This window comes from Heptranchias perlo, unplaced genomic scaffold, assembly GCF_035084215.1.
Source record: "Heptranchias perlo isolate sHepPer1 unplaced genomic scaffold, sHepPer1.hap1 HAP1_SCAFFOLD_56, whole genome shotgun sequence".
In the NCBI taxonomy this organism is placed as follows: domain Eukaryota; kingdom Metazoa; phylum Chordata; class Chondrichthyes; order Hexanchiformes; family Hexanchidae; genus Heptranchias; species Heptranchias perlo.
In genome coordinates this window covers 535,626-557,487 of record NW_027139581.1, presented here as the reverse complement: position 1 = coordinate 557,487, position 21,862 = coordinate 535,626, and the positions used below count along the sequence as shown (strand labels likewise).

Sequence of the window (21,862 nt, the reverse complement as noted above, 5' to 3'; positions counted from 1 at the left end):
CTTTTCAATAGTCTTTAATTTTTTAGTATTCAGGACATTTACAATGTGCAATATGCTAATTCTCATTAGAAAGCAAGGCGTTTGAGAATTTAATTCTGAGGGTGACAGTTTTGGAGAAACTGTGTAATCTCCTGCACAGACAGGTGGATTGCTTCACAATTTACAATCGTTCAATATCAGTAATTTTACCCCACTACCGATAGTAAAGTTAGTATCAGGGGCCCGAGTGATGGGGAGAGCTCACATTAAGTACAGAACTGCATAGAAACGGTATCTGATACCTGAACATAAATGCAATAGTTTCCCAACTTTTCTTGTTAAACATCCTATAGAATTGGTACAATAATAATTACTTCCTCTCTCCGTTTGCATTCTATTCACTGACACCAACTCTATAGGGAATAACAATGTGGGGAGAATCAGACTCCTTATACTATCTTTTAAACTAAATTTGTTTTGGATTGACTGTATTATCTAGATCGATAATTAGCCAATACAAAGCAACAATAATTTTGAGAGTTGAGCACAGAAAATGGATTATTGGTGCTAATTTTTTTGTTGATCGAAAATCAGATCGTTGAGCTGAGAAAGGAAAAGAGAGGAGGAGCCAAACTACTGCTGAAGGAGGCGGATGATTTCCAGCCCCGGGCTTCAGCTCAAGGAGCTCCAGGCAGTTTAAATAGTGGAGCGCTCGGCTTCAGGTCAGCAATCAGGAGGCTGTTGTGGGGAGCAGAGAGTTTGATCAAGAAAGCAAATGATGGCGCTTGGCTTCTACCTCTGTTTACTTCTGTCTTACTTTACCTGTGAGTACTCTTTCCCTTTTCAGCTCAGGGTGGGGGAAATTCCTCTGATTACAATGTGAAGATTATCTTAGCGAAATTGCAAATACGTCAGGAAAGAACCGATTTATCTGTTCTCCAGCATTACAACAAAATAAAATCGTCAATGATTCGTTCAAGATATTGTATAAAAAAGAACTATTTTTAAATATTTATATTTTTAAATATTCTGTTTTACTTTTGCGACTATCTTTAATTATGACCGTTTTAATTGACATCCGAACTTTCCCCCCCATTTTAAGATGTCCAATGCAACATCGTGCTGACTCAATCGGATTCCGTTACCGCAAAGCCCACGGAGACTCAGACACTGTCCTGTTCGGTGACTGGGTTCAATGTCAACAGCTATTACATGGCTTGGATTAAGCAAGTTCCTGGGAAAGGGCTGGAGTGGTTACTGCTCTATCATAAGCACACAGCCACGAATTATTACGCACCCGGAGTTCAAGATCGATTCACCCCATCCAAAGACAGCACAACCTTTTATCTGAAAATGACGAATTTGAAGACCGAAGACACCGCCATGTATTACTGTGCAAGATACCCACGGGGAGGGGGTCCGGGGCTGGGCCTGCACAAAAACAGGAGGAGAAATCCAACCGTTCCAACTATAACCTGACGGTTAGTAATTAAATAAAGTACAATGTTAATAGCAGTACTTTCAAATAGACGGTATTTCTTATCAAAGCATCTTGTTTAAGGACAGTTAACTGATATAAAATATGAACTGTTGTTGTAATAATGAGGAGAAGGGACTCTGCTGGTGTCCAGCACTTCTATGTGTGAGGAATGGAAATTTGAAGTTAATACTTGTTTCAATATATTCTACCACTGGTCGCTGATGTGCACAGATGTGTTCTCTTTCTGTCACCCTGAGTGAATTTCTAGTCAGGTTGCAGTCCCAATAAGGGTTTTTTGAAAGTGAATTTTGACAGACAGTGCTGCACAGAGAGCGAGTGCAGTATTTGTGCTGGCGTGTGTCATTGTGATACTACAGTGGATCCACAGTGCTTCATATCGACATCTCGTCATACAGTAACACTGAGCGGGATCCTGCTGAAATCTGTGATCACAAAACCATCATGAACAGCAACATTAGTGTCATTCCATATATATCACTGTCAGAAATATCTCCAAGTTTATAAAACCAGCTATAAAGGGTAAATTGAACTGACGAATTTAAATTCCATGCAAAGACTGGTTGTGTGTCTTAACAGTAAAACGTGGCTTTTCATAAACATATAACAAGTTATACTGATACAAGCATCACATTAATGCATCCACTGGTGAATCTGCATCGAGTTTTTTGTAAGCTGTTTGGAATTTAGATCTACAAACCAAAGCTATATGTTAGCAGAAGTATTTGACACGGTGTGTATCATGGTGTATAACTGGGTGGCACAGCATTAATTGTCAATACAAAAACCCTTTCAACATTCATGGGGTGAAACTGGGGCAGTGCTCCGGCTGGAATATAACTGCGAATGTATTAAAGGAATATTCATGTATTGTTATCTCGCACTGCAGTCCTGACAAGGATTCGGCAGATCAACTATAACAATTATTCACGAAATTGTTGGCGATTTGGAAAAATGTTCATCAACGAATGTATGAGATCGCAAATATCAAAGTAATTTATAAACAATCAAATGGAACCATTTGTTGCTCTCTATAATGACTTTTAATATCACATAAATCTATCGTAACTTTACCTTGCCTCTGGAATGTCAAAACTTAAAATAATGTAGACTGTTTTCGATACCGTGTGCAGAGCCCCTTATTGTGTGACCCAGGTGAAGGAATGTAACGCAGTGATTACTTCGACTACTGGGGACAAGGGACCATGGTGACGGTGACTGCAGGTAAGAAACATGCACTAATTTAGTAGCAGTGTTTAATTTGTATGTTTAATCTTATATTTCGTTCGGTTTTAATAGTTAATTATTTTCACAATCCTGAGAAGTTGGCACTGTTTCCTTAGATTTATTGGTGTGTAACTTTTGATTGTTCATCTGAGTTTTTATAGATCAAAGCAGTTGTTTTACTCCTGCATTTCTCCTTGATTATTGTGGGATCTTGTTTATCTGCGAGTATGGGTTATTTGAAACTGGAAACCTGATGCTGAACTGTGTTTATTTTTTGTTTCTGCAATGTTTAATTTGATAACATCTGGCTAATGCAGTTCTCTGTTTCAATGTCGTCCCAAATGCTTTGGGCTCAGTACGAGATCATGTACATGGGGCTCCTTTCAGGATATACTGAAATTCTTTATGAGTGTAGAGTACTCGCTCGGCCGTGTAGAAAACTGCTTAAAAATCCACTCCTGACTCCATCATGTGAAAGACACTGTGAAAATCCGCAGAGTCTGTATTGTTTCAGTGATCTCAGAAAACTACAGAGATTCTAATTGTGTAGAGTCAGAGCATATAAATATTAGAAGCTAGATGCATCATTGTATCATAGTGGGTACAGCACAGGAGGAGGCCATTCGGCCCATCGTGCCTGTGCCAGCTCTTTGAAAGAGCTATCCAATCAGTCCCATTCCCCTGCTCTTTCTTCATAACTTTGTTTTTTCCTTTCAAGTATTTATCCAATTCTTTTTGAAAATTACTTTTCAATCTGCTTCCACCGCCCTTTCACTGCATTCCAAATCATAACAACTCGCTGCGTAATTTAAATCTAATTTCTGTGCCTTTATTCACATAAAACTAATATATTAATCTGTTAATATAATATTCGATTCGTTCATATTGAATATCTGTCACGAAAATGTTGTTAACATTTCCACAATGCACAGAAGCAGGTTTAAAATTAATATTGGATTTTACTATAATTTAATACAGCATCAAATAATATCAATATTAACTTACAATATAATCAATTAAACACAAACCGCCTTCCACAAATGTCCCATTCACAACACCGTCAGGAGAAAATGTCAGAGATGGGAGAAAAATCAATCGATTATGTTACAATTAATTTCACAAATCACCGCCTGTCTTACTCAGTTGTGATTGAGCTCCATAAGGTCTCACTTCAGATTTTAAATAGTTGCTGTATCCTGGTTTCGTCTTGATGATTTTATATATTATATTTAATTAATGAGCAAAGTGGAGCTTGTGGCTGGATAGATTGCAATTTAAAATACCTCTTGGTTTATTAAGTACTTACTCTTCAATGGAGGCAGTTTTATTGTTAGTAAACTGTCCAAAAATGTTGGCTCTTTGTATATTATCTTTAGTAAAGCCTGTCTCACTATTTTAGGTAGTGAGACAGGCTTTACTAAAGAAGTGCAGAAAATCATTGGCAGAAAGAGATAAACTGGTATAGAAGCCAAACAGAATTTTTAAAATGAATGGGGGTAATTTTGATTTTGGCGACAGTGCGAAACGGGTGCTGGGGAGTCGACAGCCCGTTTAGCATCTCTCCCGGCTTTTATTTCCAATGACGTGAATCACCAGTTTTACACTGTCCCACCAAGTCAAAATTACCACCAATATATTTTAATCAAAGAACTTTCAGACTTCACAAGGTTGGAAATAGACAAGAAATAAACTAGGCAGAGTGGAGGAAATTATAAGGTTGGAGGCAGCGATGCGGCTATTGCTGGAATTCAAGCGGAATTGTTAAAATGATCTTCGTTTAATTAAATTACATTAGTTAATTAAATTTTAAAAACTACTGACCTCGTAAGGCTGGAAGGAAACTCGAAACAATTTTAAACTGCAAACAGATTTGTTTCACTAAAATGACGTTAATATCAACATTAATTTATTATCAGCACTCTGGAGGTAAAATTCAACTTGTGCGGTGCGTAAAACGGGCGGTAGCGGATGGGCTCTCCGAATTACACAACGCCTGGTTTTCCCTGAATTACGCTCGCGCCGAAGTTAGAAGTTCGAACCAAAGGCTCGTTTCTCCATTTGCTCCGTTATATTCAGGGTCTCTGATAATTAAACGAAGCGCTGCTCTGTTTTGCACGGATCCTTGTGTCGTTTCAATTAAACTTGAAGTGTTCTGAATTCCACATTTCGAAGTTAAAGTGTGAAGATGTCGGTGTAGATTCCCGCCTGGGTGTTAAACAATCCCTGCTCTGTGCACAGAGAGGAAATTTGAGTGGAGAGGATTGCAGACCTGCTACAAAACTCTCCCGATTTTCCTTCCATTAGTTTAAATAGGAGGAAGATCAGGTGGATTCTGTGAGGGACGTCTAGTTTTTCCGATCAGATTTCCCTCCCCCCTCCCCCCACCCCAGATTGTTGTTCAGCGCGACGCTGAGATTATCCTTAATGTCCAGCCAGCGAAAACAAAAATCTACCATTCGTGTTTTATTGAACTATTTCTCTGCAGTCGAGGCTGTGGCACAGATCATTTATGAAACGGAAGAGCGCTACTTTCGCAAATAGACGTTCCGCAGCTCATCTGTGTTGGCGATTTGAGACCCGAGCCAGGCGGTAAACAAACAATAACTAGACCCGGACTCGGATGTGTTGAGGGCGGTGGAAGAATAGGACAGGGAACAGTTCTGGTCCAAAGGTCCTACCCGCATTTACAAGGCGTGTCTCGGCTGACATTATTAATAGTTATTATCATTGCTGTTGATAATAATACTATTATTACCACATTATTAATACTAGTTTTAATATTGTTGTTGATATTATTATTATTTATGTATCTTTAAGTGAAGGGACATTAGGAGTAAACAGAAATTACCCCGAAACTTGGCCCAATATTTGATTACAGCAAGAAAGCAAATGGGAGAAGTTGCTCGATGCATCATGAGAGAGAAAGGGTTCACATTAAGAGGTGACATTATTTCTCTACACCGTTCATTAGACCATGAGAGAGAAAGGGTTCACATTAAGAGGTGACATTATTTCTCTACACCGTTCATTAGACCATGAGAGAGAAAGGGTTCACATTAAGAGGTGACATTATTTCTCCATACAACGTTCTTTAGACTATGAGAGAGAAAGGGTTCACATTAAGAGGTGACATTATTTCTCCATACAACGTTCTTTAGACTATGAGAGAGAAAGGGTTCACATTAAGAGGTGACATTATTTCTCTACACACCGTTCTTTAGACCATGAGAGAGAAAGGGTTCACATTAAGAGGTGACATTATTTCTCTGTACACCGTTCTTTGGACAATGAGAGAGAAAGGGTTCACATTAAGAGGTGACATTATTTCTCCATACACCGTTCATTCGACCATGAGAGAGAAAGGGTTCACATTAAGAGGTGACATTATTTCTCCATACAACGTTCTTTAGACTATGAGAGAGAAAGGGTTCACATTAAGAGGTGACATTATTTCTCTTTTCACCGTTCATTAGACGATGAGAGAGAAAGGGTTCACATTAAGAGGTGACATTATTTCTCGATACACCGTTCTTTCGACCATGAGAGTGAAATGCAAAGTCAACGACAGCCAATCGGCAGCTCGTTTTCCCCCTGCCCGAGTTTCTTTTCCATTTAAGGCAGTTCAAAACGGATCACCGATTGGCTGTCGCCCGTTTTGCACCACAGACATGATGAATTGATACCCAATGGGCGGTAGCTCACAACTGGCGGTATTGCAACAACCTCCCATTATACTTCAATGGGAGTGAATATCAGGCGGGGCGACAAACAGGCGGCCGATTCGATACTGCTCCATTTGCCCCACTGCCCAAGGCGGATTTCTGCCCCTATATCACACCCACACTGAACAAATTCCTCTTCACTTATATAGAAATGAAAGTTGGGTGGATTGTAAAATGGGCTGCAATTCGTTATCGTCGATTTTGCGTTACTGCCAAAGAAGGATTTAAATATCCCACTTCTCATCCTGTCCATGAGACCCACCTCCTGCCCCCTCGACCCAATTCCCAACAAACTGCTGACCACCAAACTTCCCTTCCTGGCCCCAATGTTAGCCGATATTGTTAACGATACATGTCAGCTGATATTATTAACGGCTCGATCTCCTCAGGTACTGACCCCTCCCCTTCAAATCTGCCGTCATCACCCCCGTACTAAAAAAAACCCACACTTGCCCCTTCTGCCCTTGCAAACTACCGCCCCATCTCCAACCTCCCTTTCCTCTCCAAAGTCTTTGAATGTGTTCTCGCCTCCCATAAGAGACCATAAGAGATAGGAGCAGGAGTAGGCCATTCGGCCCCTCGACCCTGCTCTGCCATTTCATGAGATCATGGCTGATCTGATTTTTACCTCAACTCCACTTTCCCGCCCTTTCCCTATATCCTTTGACTCCCTTGCTGATCAAAAATTTGTCTAACCGAGCCTTGAATGTGTTCAATGACTCAGCCTCCACAGCTTTTTGGGGTAAAGAATTCCAAAGATTCACGACCCTCTGGGAGAAGAAATTCCTGCTAATATCCGCTTAAGCGGGCGACCCCCTTATTCTGAGACTATGCCCCCTAGTTTTAGATTCCCCTATCGAGTCCCCTCAGAATCTTGTATGTTTCAATAAGATCTCCTCTCATTCTTCGAAACTCCAATGAGTACAGACGCAACCTGTTCAATCTTTCCTCGTAAGACAAACCTTTCATACCCGGAATCATCCGAATGAACCTTCTCTGAACTGCCTCCTATGCAAGTGTGTCCTTCCTTAAATAAGGGCACCAGAACTGTACGCAATACTCCAGGTATGGTCTCACCAGCATCCTGTACAGTTGTAGCATGGCTTCCCTGCTTTTATACTCTAATCCCCTGGAAATAAAGGCCAATATTCCGTTTGCCTTCCGGATTACCTGCTGCACCTTTATGTTGACTTTTTGTGTTTCATGTACGAGGACACCCAGATCCCTCTGTACCGCAACATTTTGTAGTATTTCTCCATTCAAATAATATTTTGCTTTCTTATTTTTGCTCCCAAAGTGGATGACTTCACATTTTTCCACATTAAATTCCATCTGCCAAATTTTGCCCAATCGCTTAACCTGTCAATATCCCTTTACAAACACTTTATGTCCTCATCACAACTTGCTTTTCACCTATCTTTGTATCATCAGCAAATTTGGCCACAAGACACTCTGTTCCTTCATCCAAGTCATTGATATATATTGTAAATAGTTGAGGCCCCAGCACTGAGCCCTGCGGCACCCCACTAGTTACAGATTGCCATTTTGAAAATGACCCTTTTATCCCGACTCTTTGTTTTCTGTTAATTAGCCAATCCTCTATGCATGCCATTATATAACCCCCAACACCACAAGCTCTTATCTTAAGCAATAATATTTTGTGTAGCATTTTATCGAATGCCTTTTGGAAATCCAAATATACTGCATCCATTGGTTCCCCTTTATCCACCCTGCCGGTTACTTCCTTAAAGAACTCTAATAAATTTGTCAGACACGATTTCGCCTTCATTAAACCATTTTGACTCTCCTTGATTGTATTATGAGCTTCCAAATGTCCTGCTGCTACTTCCTTAATAATGGATTCTAGCATTTTCCCAATGACAGATGTTAGGCTAACTGGTCAATAGTTACCTGATTTCTGTCTCACGCCCTTCTTCAAAGGGATGTTACGTTTGCGGTTTTCCAGTCCGCTGGGAACTTTCCAGAATCTAATGAATTCTGGAAGATTACAACCAATGCATCCACTTTCTCTGTAGCCACTTCCTTTAAGAACCTTGCATGCAAGCCATCAGGTTCAGGGGACTTGTCAGTCTTTAGACCCATTATTTCACCTAGTACTTTTTCTCCAGTGATAGTGATTGCTTTTAGTTCCTCCCTCCCCTTTGCCCCTTGATTTTCTACTATTATTGGTATATTATTATGTCTTCTACTGTGAAGACAGATACAAAATATCTGTTCAATTCCTCTGCCATTTCCTTGTTTTCCATTATTATTTCCCCAGTCTCATCCTCTAAGGGACCAAAGTTTACTTTAGCTACCCTCTTCCTTTTTATATACTTGTACAAGCTTTTACTGTCAGTTTTTATATTTCTTGCCAGTTTATTCTCATCATATTTTTTCTCCCTCTTTATTATTCTTTTATTCATCCTTTGCTGGTTTTTAAAGTTTTCCCAATCTTTGGGCTTACCAGTAATCTTTGCCATGTTGTGTGCTTTTTCTTTTAACCTGATACCATCCTTTACTTCCTTATTTAGCTAACCCTAATGCATCCTTTTTGTGGATTCTTTCCTCCCCACAGGGATATATTTTGTTGCGAGTCTTAAAATATCTTTTTAAATGTTTGCCACTGCTTATCCACCATCATACCATCTAATCTGTTTACCCAGTCCACTTCAGCCAATTCTGCCCTCATTCCTTAATTAAGTTTAATGCAGTAATTTCAGACCCAAAATCCTCGCTCTCAAACTGGATGTGAAATTCTATCATGTTATGATCACTGCTTCACAGGGGATCCTTTACTTTGAGATCATTAATTAATCCTGTTTTGTTACCCATTACCAGATCCAAAATGGCCTGTTCCCTGGTTGGTTCCCCGACGTATTGATCTAAGAAACAGTCCCTAATACACTCTATGAACTCCTCCTCAGGGCTATTTTTGCGAATTTGTTTTGCCCAATCTCTGTGAAAGTTAAAATCGCCCATGATTATTGCATTACCATTTTTACAAGCCCCCCTTATTTCCTGATTAATATCAAATACCTGTTCCCATCTTTACCACAACTCCTTTATGATCCCCTCCAATCAGGTTCCTGCCCTGAAATGGCGCTTAGCAAAGTTACAAATGACATGCTATGTGACTGTGGCCGTGGTAAGCTATCCCTCCTCGTCCTTCTCGATCTGCCTGCCGCCTTTGATACGATTGACAACATCATCCTCTTCCAAAGCCTCTTCTCCGTCGTCCAGCTGGGCGGGACTGTGCTCGCCTGGTTCCATTCTAAGCTACCCAGTGGTAGCCAGAGAATCACCTGCAATGGCTTCTCTTCCCGCTCCCGCACCGTTAATTCTGGAGTCCCCCAAGGATCTATCTTTGGCCCCCTCCTATTTCTAATCTATATGCTGCCTCTCAGCGACATCAAACGAAAACACGACGTCAGATCCCACGTGTACGCTGACGACACCCAGCTCGACCTCACCACCACCTCCCTCAACCCCTCCACTGTCTCTGATTTGTCACACTGCTTGTCCGACATCCAGTGCTGGATGAGCAAAAATGTCCTCCAACTAAATATTGGGAGGACAGAAGTCGTTGCGTTTGGTCCCCGCCATTAACTCCGTTCCCGAGGCCACCGACTCCATCCCTCTCCCTGGCCACTCTCTGAGGCTGAACCAGGCCGTTCACAAACTCAGCGTCCTATTTGACCCTGAATTAAGCTTCCGACCACAAATCATCTCCATCATCAAGACCGCCGACTTCCGCCTCCGTAACATCACCCGTCTCCACCCCTGCCTCAGCTCATCTGCTGCTGAAACCCTCATCCCTGCCTTTATTACCTCTAGACTTGATTATTCCAATGCTCTCCCGGCCGGCCTCCCATCTTCCGCCCTCCATAAACGTGGGCTGATCCAAAACTCTGCTGCCCCGTATCCTAACTCGCACCAAGTTCCGTTCACCCATCACCCCTTTGATCGCTGACGTCCATTGGCTGTCGGTCCGGGAACGCTTCGATTTTAAATTTCTCATCCTTGTTTTCAAATTCCTCCATGGCCTCACTCCTCCCTATCTCTGTAACCTCCTCCAGCTCTACAACCCTCCGAGGTCTCTGTTCTTCTCCAATTCCGGCGCCTTGCTCATCCCCGATTTTAATCGCTCCACCATTGGTGGCCGTGCCTTTAGATGCCTTGGACCTAAACTCTGTAATCCCCTCCCTAAACCTCTCCGCCTCTCTACCTCTCCCTCCCCTTTAAGATGCTCCTTAAAACCTACCTCTTTGACCAAGCTTTTGTTCACCTGTCCTAATATCTCCTTATGGGCCTCAGTGTCAAATTTTGTTTGATAATCGCTCCTATGAAGCGCCTTGGGACGTTTTACAACGTTAAAGGCGCGATAGAAATGCAAGATGTTGTTGGTGTACAATCGCATTTTAAAGAATTATATATTCGCACTTTAGATCTGTTTGCATATCCGAACACTTAGTTTCATATCCCTGAGTATACAGTCCCACATTCCGCACACTTACTAAATTATATCTGTCACATGCCCGCCCATTCTCCTATCCTGCCTCTGTCTTCATGAAGATTTTTACATTCCTCCTCGCTGCTTGCCAAATCATGTACTTTTTTGTGGTTTCGCAACTTTCGAGATTCTATTCCCTGTTGCCAAGTGTAAACCATCGAATGTATGTAAACAGAAGTGCCCCGAATACTGACACCAGGAGGACTTCACTTTCCAGCCGTTCTCCAATCTGAAGGACACGTTAACCGTTTCTCTGTGTTTCCTGTCCACCAACCAACTTTCCATCCCTGCTGCTAACAGTTCCTCTAAACGTATACGCCCGATTTTTTATCTAGCCCCCTCTTGGCCTCGATGGATATTCAGACTTATATGCCGAGAAATTCGTCAGAGCTGCTCCCGCTCCGCCTGCGAGGCTTCGTGGGAAGTAGAGTGGAAACTCCGTTTACAGGGAGTAGCCTGGGAGAATTTCCAGACCTGTGATATTAATATTTTTGCCTGAACTTTATTTGAGAACAGGGAGGGGAGAGAATATGTGCTCGTTATTGGAGTGGCGACAAGGAGTTGGGCGAAGTCAATGATACAATTTCCTTGTACTGAGTCTGGTTGAATGGAGCTTGATGGACCGAATGGACTTTCCTGTCTCCGGACTTTCGGATGTACCAGACTGGGGTTCGGTGAGCCCATTTCAAGTCAGGCCTCACAATCAGCAGAGGCTCACTTTTCATTGTTGTTTGTGATCCTCAAATGATGCAATTGGTGCAGATTCTGGCGGATATTCAAAACATGCGGGCGTTTCATGTAAATGTGATGGCGGAGTTTCACTTTTGTGTTCAATTTGTTCCTCTTTCACAGCTGAACCGTCTGCTCCGACACTCTTCGCCCTGCTATCGTCCTGTGGAGAACCCAATACTGAAGGTTTGGTGACGGTCGGGTGCTTGGCGATGAACTATTCCCCCGAAAAAGCCATCCTTTCCTGGACCAAAAATGACCAAAGCATCACCAGTGGATTCATGACCTACCCGTCAGTGTTCAACAAGAAGGGAACCTACACCCTGAGCAGCCAGTTAACGATCCCCGAGTCAGAGATGGAGAGCAGCAAAGTCTACTGCGTTGTTCGGCACAGCGGATCTGCCTGGGAGACAGTGACGCTGTCCATTCCAGGTTAGTGTGAGCTCGATGGCGACCAAGATGTGAAAAGATAACAGAATTTTCCAATACAGAATTATTTAATTTTAAAATGTGAAATCACCTTTTTTCCTTGAATTCCCACAATAGGATTGCGTGCGGTCCCTCCAACTGTTATCCTCACGCAAAGTTCACCTCAGGAAATCTTATCCAGCAAACATGTAACGGCCGTGTGTTTAATATCCGGATTCCGACCAAAACCCATCGAAGTGCAGTGGCTGAAGGGCGGATTGCCCGTGAAGTCCGGGTTCTTCACCTCTCCACCCTGTGAAGAGAACGGCAACTTCAGCGTCAGTAGTCGGCTGGAAATCACCTCCAGGGAATGGTTCAACGGTGCGGTATACACCTGCTCCGTCACTCACAAAGCGAGCAAGAGCATCCAGAGCAAAAATATCACCAGTTCTCCAGGTAAGAGGCAAACCGTGAGCTGAGGCCAGATGCATCTAAGTGCCAAATTCTACTGACATTTACAGCCAGTGTTCCGTGGGGTGGGGGTGAGGGTGTGTGGGGGGACTGATAACTTCTTTCACCAATTATTAGGAACATATCATTGATGTTATTGAGCGTCTCTGAGTCAGAAGGTCGTGGGTTCAATCCCACTCCAGAGACTTGAGCATAAAATCTATGCTGACACTCCCAGTGCAGGACTGATGGAGCGCTGCACTATGGGAGGGGCCATCTTGGTGAGACGTTAAACCGAGGCCCCGATCTGCCCTCTCAGGTGGACCTTAAAGATCACACAGCAATATCTAGAAGACAAGCAATGGAGTTCTCCCCTGTGTCCTGGCCAATATTTATCCCTCAACCAACATCACTAAAAGAGATTACCCGGTCATTATCACATTGCTGTTGGTGGAAGCTTGCTGTGAGCAAATTGATAGCTGAGTTTCCAACATTTCAACAGTGACCACACGTCAAAAGTAGTTTTTTTTCTGTAAAGCGCTCTGGGACGTCCTGAGGTGATGAAAAGCGCTGGATAAATGCAAGTTCTTTTTTTCTTTACCGAGTATCTAGTTACTTGCTTCCTTCTCCTGGACGGCCTGACTCTCTGTGCCTCTGTTACAGTTCAGTGAGCACTGCAGACGTTCCAGAGCCTCGCCCCAGAAGGAATTCCTCTGCGGCCATGTCATCGGATCAGTCTGCGATCCTGGTCCCAGTTTAGTTCTCAGTGAGCCGACATCAGGCGGTGTGCATGGAGAGCGTCAGAGCTGTGCTTCAACACAACTGTTCCAGGGAATGGGGAAATCACCAATGGTCACATTCCTGATTAATAGCACGGAAAATCAGGCGCACTGTATAATGGGAGGCTGAGCCCATATCGCCCAAAGTTAAAATGACTCCCCTTGTCTTTAATCAAATAAAGGCTGAACTTTCGCATCACAATTCTCCAGAGAATGCATCAATTCACATTTATTTTCCTCTCACAGATTGTCCTCCACCCGGTGAACCAGAAGTCACTATTCTGCCACCATCACAAGAACAGGTTTTACTGGAGGCGACGGTGACTTTGACCTGTGTCGTGTCTGATGCTCCGAATGGGGTCAACGTGTCCTGGACCAGAGAACAGCAGCCTTTAAAATCAGAGATTGCCGTCCAACCTGGCGAGGGCTCCGACAGCCTGATCAGCAAAGTAGACATCTCGACACAAGCGTGGCTGAGTGGGGATACGTTCTATTGCGTGGTGAGCCATCAGGATCTTCCAACTCCTAAAAGAGCGTCCATACACAAGGAACGAGGTGAGCAGTGAGGTTGCAGCAACAAGTGCCACATTGTGAATCTTCTCAGTGCGTGTACATGACTTCTATTCATTAAATATATGCATAGTCTATCCCCATGGCATAGTTTAGTCCATCCACCACCTGAAACATCCATTCCCTCCACCACCGGCTCACTGTGGTTGCAGTGTGTACCATCTACATGATACACTGCAGCAACTCGTGCAGGCTTCTTTGGCAGCACCTCCCAAACCCGCGGCCCCGACCAACAGGTGCATGGGAACACCATCGCCTCCAAGTTCTCCTTAAAATCACAACTCATCCCGATTTGGGCATGTATCGCCATTCCTTCATTGTCCCATTCAAATTTCCGGAGCTCCCTCCTAACAGCACTGTGGGAGTACCTTCACTATACGGACTGTAGCGGGCCAAGCAGAAGGCTCACCATCACTTTCACAAGGACAACTATGGATGGGCAATAAAAGCCGACCGTACGAGAGGCGCCCACATCCCGGGAATGAATAAACAATAAAGTTGGTAAATGGACAAAATGGAGAGGAAACTCTTTTATTCCGAACGAAAGGCTTTTCTCACTTCTCGGTCCCCTCTGCAGAGCTTGGATTAGAGGAAACTCTTTTACCCCCACCACGGCAAGTAGCGAAATTGAACTCAATAATCCTGTAAATTCGCTGGCTGACACCGGAGAAACTGAGGGAGTCCAGAACAAGGGGCCATAACCTTAATATTAGAGCTCGGTCGTTCAGGGGTGATGCGAGGGAACATTTCTTCATACAAACGGCAGTGGGAATCTGGAACTCTCTCCCCAAAAAGCTGGTGAGGCTGGAGGTCAATTGGAAATTTCAAAACTGAGATTAACAGTTTGTTGCTGGATTACGTGCAATCCGGAGCAAATCCACTGCACCATGGGAGACTCGGCTGAACAGCGAGCGAAAGAAATGCAGTTGCTATCGGGGGTTCAATAGTCTTACTAAAATTGTACAGGGCTTTGTTGAGACCTCACCTGGAGTATTGCGTACAGTTTCGGTCTGCTTATCTGAGGAAGGATATACTTGCCTTTGATGCGGTGCAAAGAAGATTCACTAGATTGATTCCTGGGAGGAGAGGGTTGTCCTGTGAGGAGAGATTGAGTATAATGACCCTGTACTCTCTGGAGATAAGAAGAATGAGAGGTGATCTCATTGAAACATACAAGATTCTGAGGGGGCTTGACAGGGTAGATGCTGAAAGGTTGTTTGCCCGGCTTGGAGAGTCTAGAAATAAGTGGCATAGTCAAAGGATAAGGGGTGGCCATTTAAGACTGAGGTGAGGAGGAATTTCTTCACTCAGAGGGTTGTGAATCTGTGGAATTCTCTACCCCATAGGGATGTGGATGCTGAGTCGTTGAATATATTCAAGGCTGAGATGGACAGATTTTTGGACTCCAGCGGAATTATTAGTAAAAAAAATAGTACTCGGGAAATTAATGGGGCTATCGGCTGACAAATCCCCAGGGTCTGATAATCTACATCCCAGAGTACTAAAGGAAGTGGCCCTGGAAATAGTGGATGCATTTGTGATCATCTTCCAAAATTCTATAGACTCTGGAACAGTTCCTACAGTTGGAGGGTGGCAAATGTAACCCAACTATTTAAAGCAGGAGGGAGAGAAAAACAGGGAATTACAGACCAGTTAGCCTAACATCAATAGTGGGGAAAATGCGATCGTCTATTATAAAAGATGTGATAACAGAACACTTGGAAGGCATTAGCGGGATTGGACAAAGTCAGCATGGGTTTATGAAAGCAAAATCATGCTTAAGAAATCTTCTGGAGTTTTTTGAGGATGTAACTGGTAGAATAGATCACGGAGAACCAGTAGATGTGGTGTATTTGGATTTTCCGAAGGCTTTTGATAATGTGCCACACAAGAGGTTAGTGTGCAAAATTAAAGCACATGGGATTGGGGGGAACATATTGGCATGGATTGAGAATTGTTTGACTGATAGGAAGCAGACAATAGGAATGAACGGGTCTTTTTCCGGGTGCCAGGCGGTGACTAGTGGGGTATCGCAGGGAACAGTGCTTGGACCCCAGCTATTCACAATATATATCAATGATTTGGATGAGGGAACTAAATGTAACATTTCCAAGTTTGCAGACAATACAAAGCTGGGGTGGAATGTGAGCTTTGAGGAGGATGCAAAGAGTGATTTCGACAAGTTGGGTGAGTGGGCAAGAACATGGCGGATGCAGTATAACGTGGATAAATGTGAGATTATCAACATTGGTTGTAAAAACAGAAAGACAGATTATTATCTGAATGGTGATAGTTTGGGTAAAGGGGAGGTGCAACGAGACCTGTGTGTCCTTGTACACCAGTCGCTGAAAGAGAGCATTCAGGTGCAGCGAACAATTGGGAAGGCGAATGGCATGTTGGCCTTCATTGCAAGAGGATTTGAGTAGAGGAGCAGGGATATCTTACTGTAGTTTGCAGGGCCTTGGTGAGACCACGTCTGGAGTATTGTGTGCAGTATTGGTCTCCTTATCTGAGGAAGGATGTCCTTCCCATGGAGGGAGTGCAACGAAGGTATACCAGACTGATTCCTGGGATGGCAGGATTGACGTATGAGGAGGGATTGGAACGACTAGGCCTATATTCACTGGAGTTTAGAAGAAGAGAGACGATCTCATCGAAACATGTAAAATTCTAACAGGACTAAACAGACTAGATGCAGGGAGGATGTTCCCGATGGCTGGGGAGTCCAGAACCAGGGGTCACAGACTCAGGATACGGCGTATGCCATTTATAACTGAGATGAGGAGAAATTTCTTAAATCAGAGGGTGGTGAACCTGTGGAATTCTCTACCACAGAAGGCAGTAGAGGCCAAGTCATTAGATGTATTCCAGAAGGAGATAGATATATTTGTTAATGTTAAAGGGATCAAGGTATATGGGGATAAAGCGGGAACAGGGCACTGAGTTAGACGATCGGCTATGATCATTTTGAATGGCAGAGCAGGCCCGAAGGGCCGAATGGCCTACTTTTGCTCCTATTTTCGATGTTTCTATGAATCAAGTGATATGGGGATCGGGCTGGAAAGTGGAGTTGAGGTTGAACATCAGCCATGATCTTATTGAATGGTGGAGCAGGTTCGGGGGGCCGTATGGCCTACTCCTGCTCGTATTTCTTATGTTCTTATGTTCTTGTGTTCAGGGAGATAGACCGGCGTTTCTGCAAGGGCCGACATGAGTCCTGTATGTGTGTTGTCTCCCTGGTGCCAGGGTAAAGGACAACATTGAGAGATGCGGGACCTTTTGAGGAGGGAAGGGGAACAGCCAGAAATCGTGGTCCATGTGGGAACCGATGACATAGGAAGGAAAAGGTCCTGCAGTCAGAGTTTCAGGAGCTAGGGAGGATGTTATAAAGCAGCACCTCAAAGTTAGCAAAATCTGGATTACTCCCAGTGCCAAACGCTAGTGAGTATAGGACTAGCCGAATAAGACAGGCTAATGCATGGCTGGAGAAATGGTGCAGGAGGGTGGGTTTCAGATACCTGGGGCATAGGGAGCAGTTGTGGAGCAGGATGGATCTGTTCAAGATGGACGGGTTGCACCTCAACAGAGCTGGGAAGTTAACTGCTGCTATGGGCGAGGGTTTAAACAAATTTGGCAATAGGGTGGGCACCAGGATGAAACATTATAGAGAAGAAGCAAGGTGCACAGAGGACTGGGAGGGACAAATAGCACTTGAGCAAAGAGTACTTCAGAAATAGGAGGGATCAGACAGGGGGAAATTAGGCAGTCTAAGATGAGCTTGGAGTGCATGTGTGTAAATGCACGTGGCGTGGTAAATAAGGTTGGTGAGCTGCAGGCTCAAGTCGCCACATGGGACTGTGATATAGAGGCAATGGCAGAGATATGGCTCAAAGGTTGGGGGGAATGGGTACTTTATATTCCTGTCTACACTGTATTCAGGAAAGATAGTGAAGGAAAGAAAGGAGTTATGGCAGTATTGATCAATTAAACTATTATAGCACTGGAAAGTGATGATGAAGGTGAGGGGGTGTCAAAGACAAAATCCATTTGGTTAAAATTAAAGAACAATGGAGGAGCTATTACACTACTGGGTGTGTACGATAGGCCACCAGATAATGGGAAGGAGATACAGGAACAAATTTGCAGGCAAATTACGGAAAGATGCAAGAACGATAGATTAGTGATAATGGGGGGCCTTCCATTATCCCAATATAGGCTGGGACAGCAACAATGTATCGGGCAAAGAGGGGAAGGAATTCCTGAAATGTGTACAAGAGAACTTTGTTGAACAATGTGTTTCCAGCCCAGCGGGGAAGGAAGCAATGCTGGATCTAGTTCTGGGAATGAAGTGGGGCAAGTGAAGCATGATTCAGTGGGGGAGCATTTGGGGAACAGTGATCATAATATCATGAGATTGAGAAAAGTCGTTGAAAAGGACAAGGAACAATCTAATGTGAAAAAAATTAACTGGAGGAGGACTAATTTCAGTGAGTTAAAAAGGGATCTGAGTCCTGGTGGATAGGAATCAAAGATTGGTTTGCAAAATAGTAATTGAACAATGGGAGGCCTTCAAGGAGGAAATGGTTCACATCCCGTCCCACGAGGGGGAAAGGAAGGGCATCCAAAACTCGAGCTCATTTGATGACTAAAGGTATAGAGATTACAATGAAACAGAAAAAGGAGGCTTATGACAAATGTAAGGCACAGAATACAGTTTAGGACTAAGTTGAATACAGAAAGTACAGAGGAGATTTAAAAAGGAAATAAGAGCGGCAAAGAGAATATGAGAATAGATTAGCGGCCAGCACAAAAGGGAAACCAAAAGTCTTTTATGAAGATGTAAATTGTAAAAGGGCAGTGAAACGAAGGGTGGGACCGATTGGGGACAAAAAAAGAGATCTTCATCTGGAGGAAGAGGGCAGGGCTGAGGTACTAAATGAATGCACCGCATTGGCCTTCACTAGAGAAAAGGATGCTGCCACTGTAACAGTAAAAGAGGGGTCAGTAGCGATATGGGATAGGATAAAAATAGATAGACGAGGTACTTAAAAGATTAGCAGTACTCAAAGTAGAAAAGTCACCCGGTCCAGATGGGATGCAGCCTCGGTTACTGAGGGAAGTAAGGGTGGAAATTACGGAGGCTCTCACCACAATTTCCAATCCCCCTTAGATATGGGGATGGCACCAGAGGACTGGAGGATTGCAAATGTTACAGAATTGTTCAAAAAGGTAAACCCGGCAGTTACAGACCAGTCAGCCGAATGTCGGTGGTGGGGAAACTTTTAGAGAGAATAATCCGGGACAAAATTAATTGTCACTTGGAAAATTGTCGGCTCGTAAATGAAAGTCAGCACGGATTTGTTAAAGGAAAATCGTGTTTGATAACTTGATTGAGCTCTTTGATGAAGCAACGGGAAGGGTTAATGAGTGTAATGTGGTTGATGTTGTGTATATGGACTTTCAAAAGGCACTTGATAAGTACCACATAATAGACTTGTAAGCGAAATTAAAGCCCCCGGGGATTAAAGGTACAGCGGCAGCGTGGATACAAAATTGGCTAATCATAGAATGTTTCCAGCTCAGATGGAAGCCATTCGGCCCATCGTGCCCCTGCCGGCTCATTATAAGAGCAATCCAGTTCGTCACATTTCCCCACGCTTGCCCAGTATCAGTGCAATTTTTTCCCTTGAAGTATTTGTCCAATTCCTTTTTAAAAGCCACGATTGAATCTGCTTCCACCACCCTTGCACTCCGATCCCAAAACTGGTCCCACTGCCCCAAGACTCTGAAGCCATCCATCCTGCGCCATGTCTGCAGCCACGAATTAACCTGCCTTATCTTCCAATTTCTGCACTCACCAGCGGGTGGCACTGGGAGTAATCCAGAGATTACTACCTTTGAGGTCTTGCTTTTCAACTTCCTCCCTCGCTCCTGAAACACTGACCGCAGGAACTCATCCACTTTTCTTTCCTTTGTCGCTAAGGGACAGAAAGCAAAGAGTAGTGTTGAACGATAGTTTCTCAGACTGGAGGGAAGTATAGAGTGGTGTTCTCCAGGAATCAGCCTGACATGGACTTGGGTATACTGGGTACAATTACAAAGTTTGCTGAAGACACGAAACTCGGAAATGTAAATAATGTGAAGGATAGTAACTAACTTTCGGAGGACATAGACAAACTGGTGAAATGTGCAGAGACATGGCAGATGTAATTTAACGCAGAGAAGTATGAAGTGATGCATTCTTTGGGAGGAAGAATGAAGAGACACAATATAAACTAAATGGTAGAATTTTAAAGGGAGTGCAGGAACAGAGAGACCTGGCAGTGTACGTACAGAAATCTTTGAAGGTGGAAGGAGAAGTTGAGAATGCTGTTAATAAACCATATGCGATCCTCGGCTTTTGTAATAGAGGCACAGAGCACAGAAGCAAATAAGTTACGCTAAATCTTTATAAATCATTGGTTAGGTTTCAGCTGGAGTATTGTGTTCAATTCTTGGCACCATACTTTAGAAAGGATGTCAAGGCCTTAGAGAGGGTGCAGACGAGATTTACTAGAATGGCAGCAGGGATGAGAGATTTCAGTTATTTGGAGACTGGAGAAGCCGGGATTGTTCTCCTTAGAACAGAGAATGTTAAGGGGAGATGTTATGGAGGTGTTCAAAATCATGAAGGGTTTTGATCAGGTAAATAAGGAGAAACTGTTTCCAGTGGCAGAAGGTTCGGTAACCAGAGGACACAGATTTAAAGTGGTTGGCAAAAGAGCCAGAGGCGACATGAGGAAACATTTTTTACGCAGCGAGATGTAATGATCTGAATGTTCTGCCTGAAACGGTGGTGGAAGCAGATTCAATAGTAACTTTCAAAACGGAATTGGTTAATACTTGAAGGGAAAGAATTGGACAGCTATCGGGAAAGAGCAGGGTAATGGGAATAATTGGATAGCACTTTCAAAGAGCCGGAATAGGTACGTTGGGCCGAATGGCCTCCTTCTGTGCTGTACCATATTATGATACTGTAATAAAGGGTATTGAGAGATATGGAACCAAGCGGGTAAATGCAGTTGAGACACAGATCAGCCATGTTATAATTGAATGACGGAACAGGCTCGAGGGCCTGAATGGCCTCCTTCTGTTCCTATGTTCCTGAACTGACCGTTAAAAATCCGAACTCTTTTCCATTGTCCTTTTACTGTCCATATCCGAAGGGAGGCTATCACCCCTATGCGATCTTCGCTACATGTGGCTTTGCTCCGGGACGATGGAGTTGTCCTCTCAAATTATCGACAAGCCACTCAGTTACATTTCTCAAACGATGGCCTTCTCAAGGCACGTAGAGGAGAGGAGAGATGTCACCTTAAGTGACTCGTGCACAAAGCAACAAACAGAGTTTTTAAAATTAGGCAAGGGGACGATATCTCGGAGTGCAAAGTGAATCTTCACAACCTAAAGCTGCGCTTTATTCCCTCTATGATCGCCTCTCACTTATTAATATCCAAACATTTTTTTCTGCAGATCCAAATCCACAGGAACCGTCTGTGTTTGTCCTCCTCCCGTTAGCAGAAGAAATCTCCGCTCAGCGGTCTATGACCCTCACCTGCTTAGTGAGAGGTTTCTCTCCCAGAGAGATCTTTGTCAAGTGGACCGTTAATAACAAGACGCTGAATTCCAGCGGCTACAAGAACACTGAGGTGATGGCGGAGAACGACAGTAGCTCCTTCTTCATGTACAGCATGTTATCCATTAAGACGGAGGATTGGACCAGCGGTGCTTCTTACTCCTGTGTGGTCGGACATGAAGCCATTCCCTTGAAGATAATGAGCAGAACGGTTAATAAATCGAGCGGTAAACCGAGTTTTGTGAACATTTCCCTTGTACTGATGGACACCGTGAATTCTTGTCAATGAGATTATCTCATTTCCATTCCTTAATTAAAAGCAAATAAAGACCCTTTTTCTGTTAACGAGTCAAATGTATGGGAATTGAATTA

General features: G+C 43.5%; 1 gene segment (V, D, J or C); it reads left to right on the top strand.

Moving 5' to 3' along the window:
* The first annotated feature begins 700 nt into the window (after nt 1–700).
* On the top strand, nt 701–21,838 carry LOC137315795 (Ig heavy chain C region-like). The segment is given in 7 exon segments: nt 701–803; nt 1,082–1,403; nt 2,652–2,701; nt 11,792–12,100; nt 12,215–12,532; nt 13,552–13,860; nt 21,388–21,838. Coding segments are annotated over 7 exon segments (1,749 nt in total).
* Nucleotides 21,839–21,862: the final 24 nt, after the last annotated feature.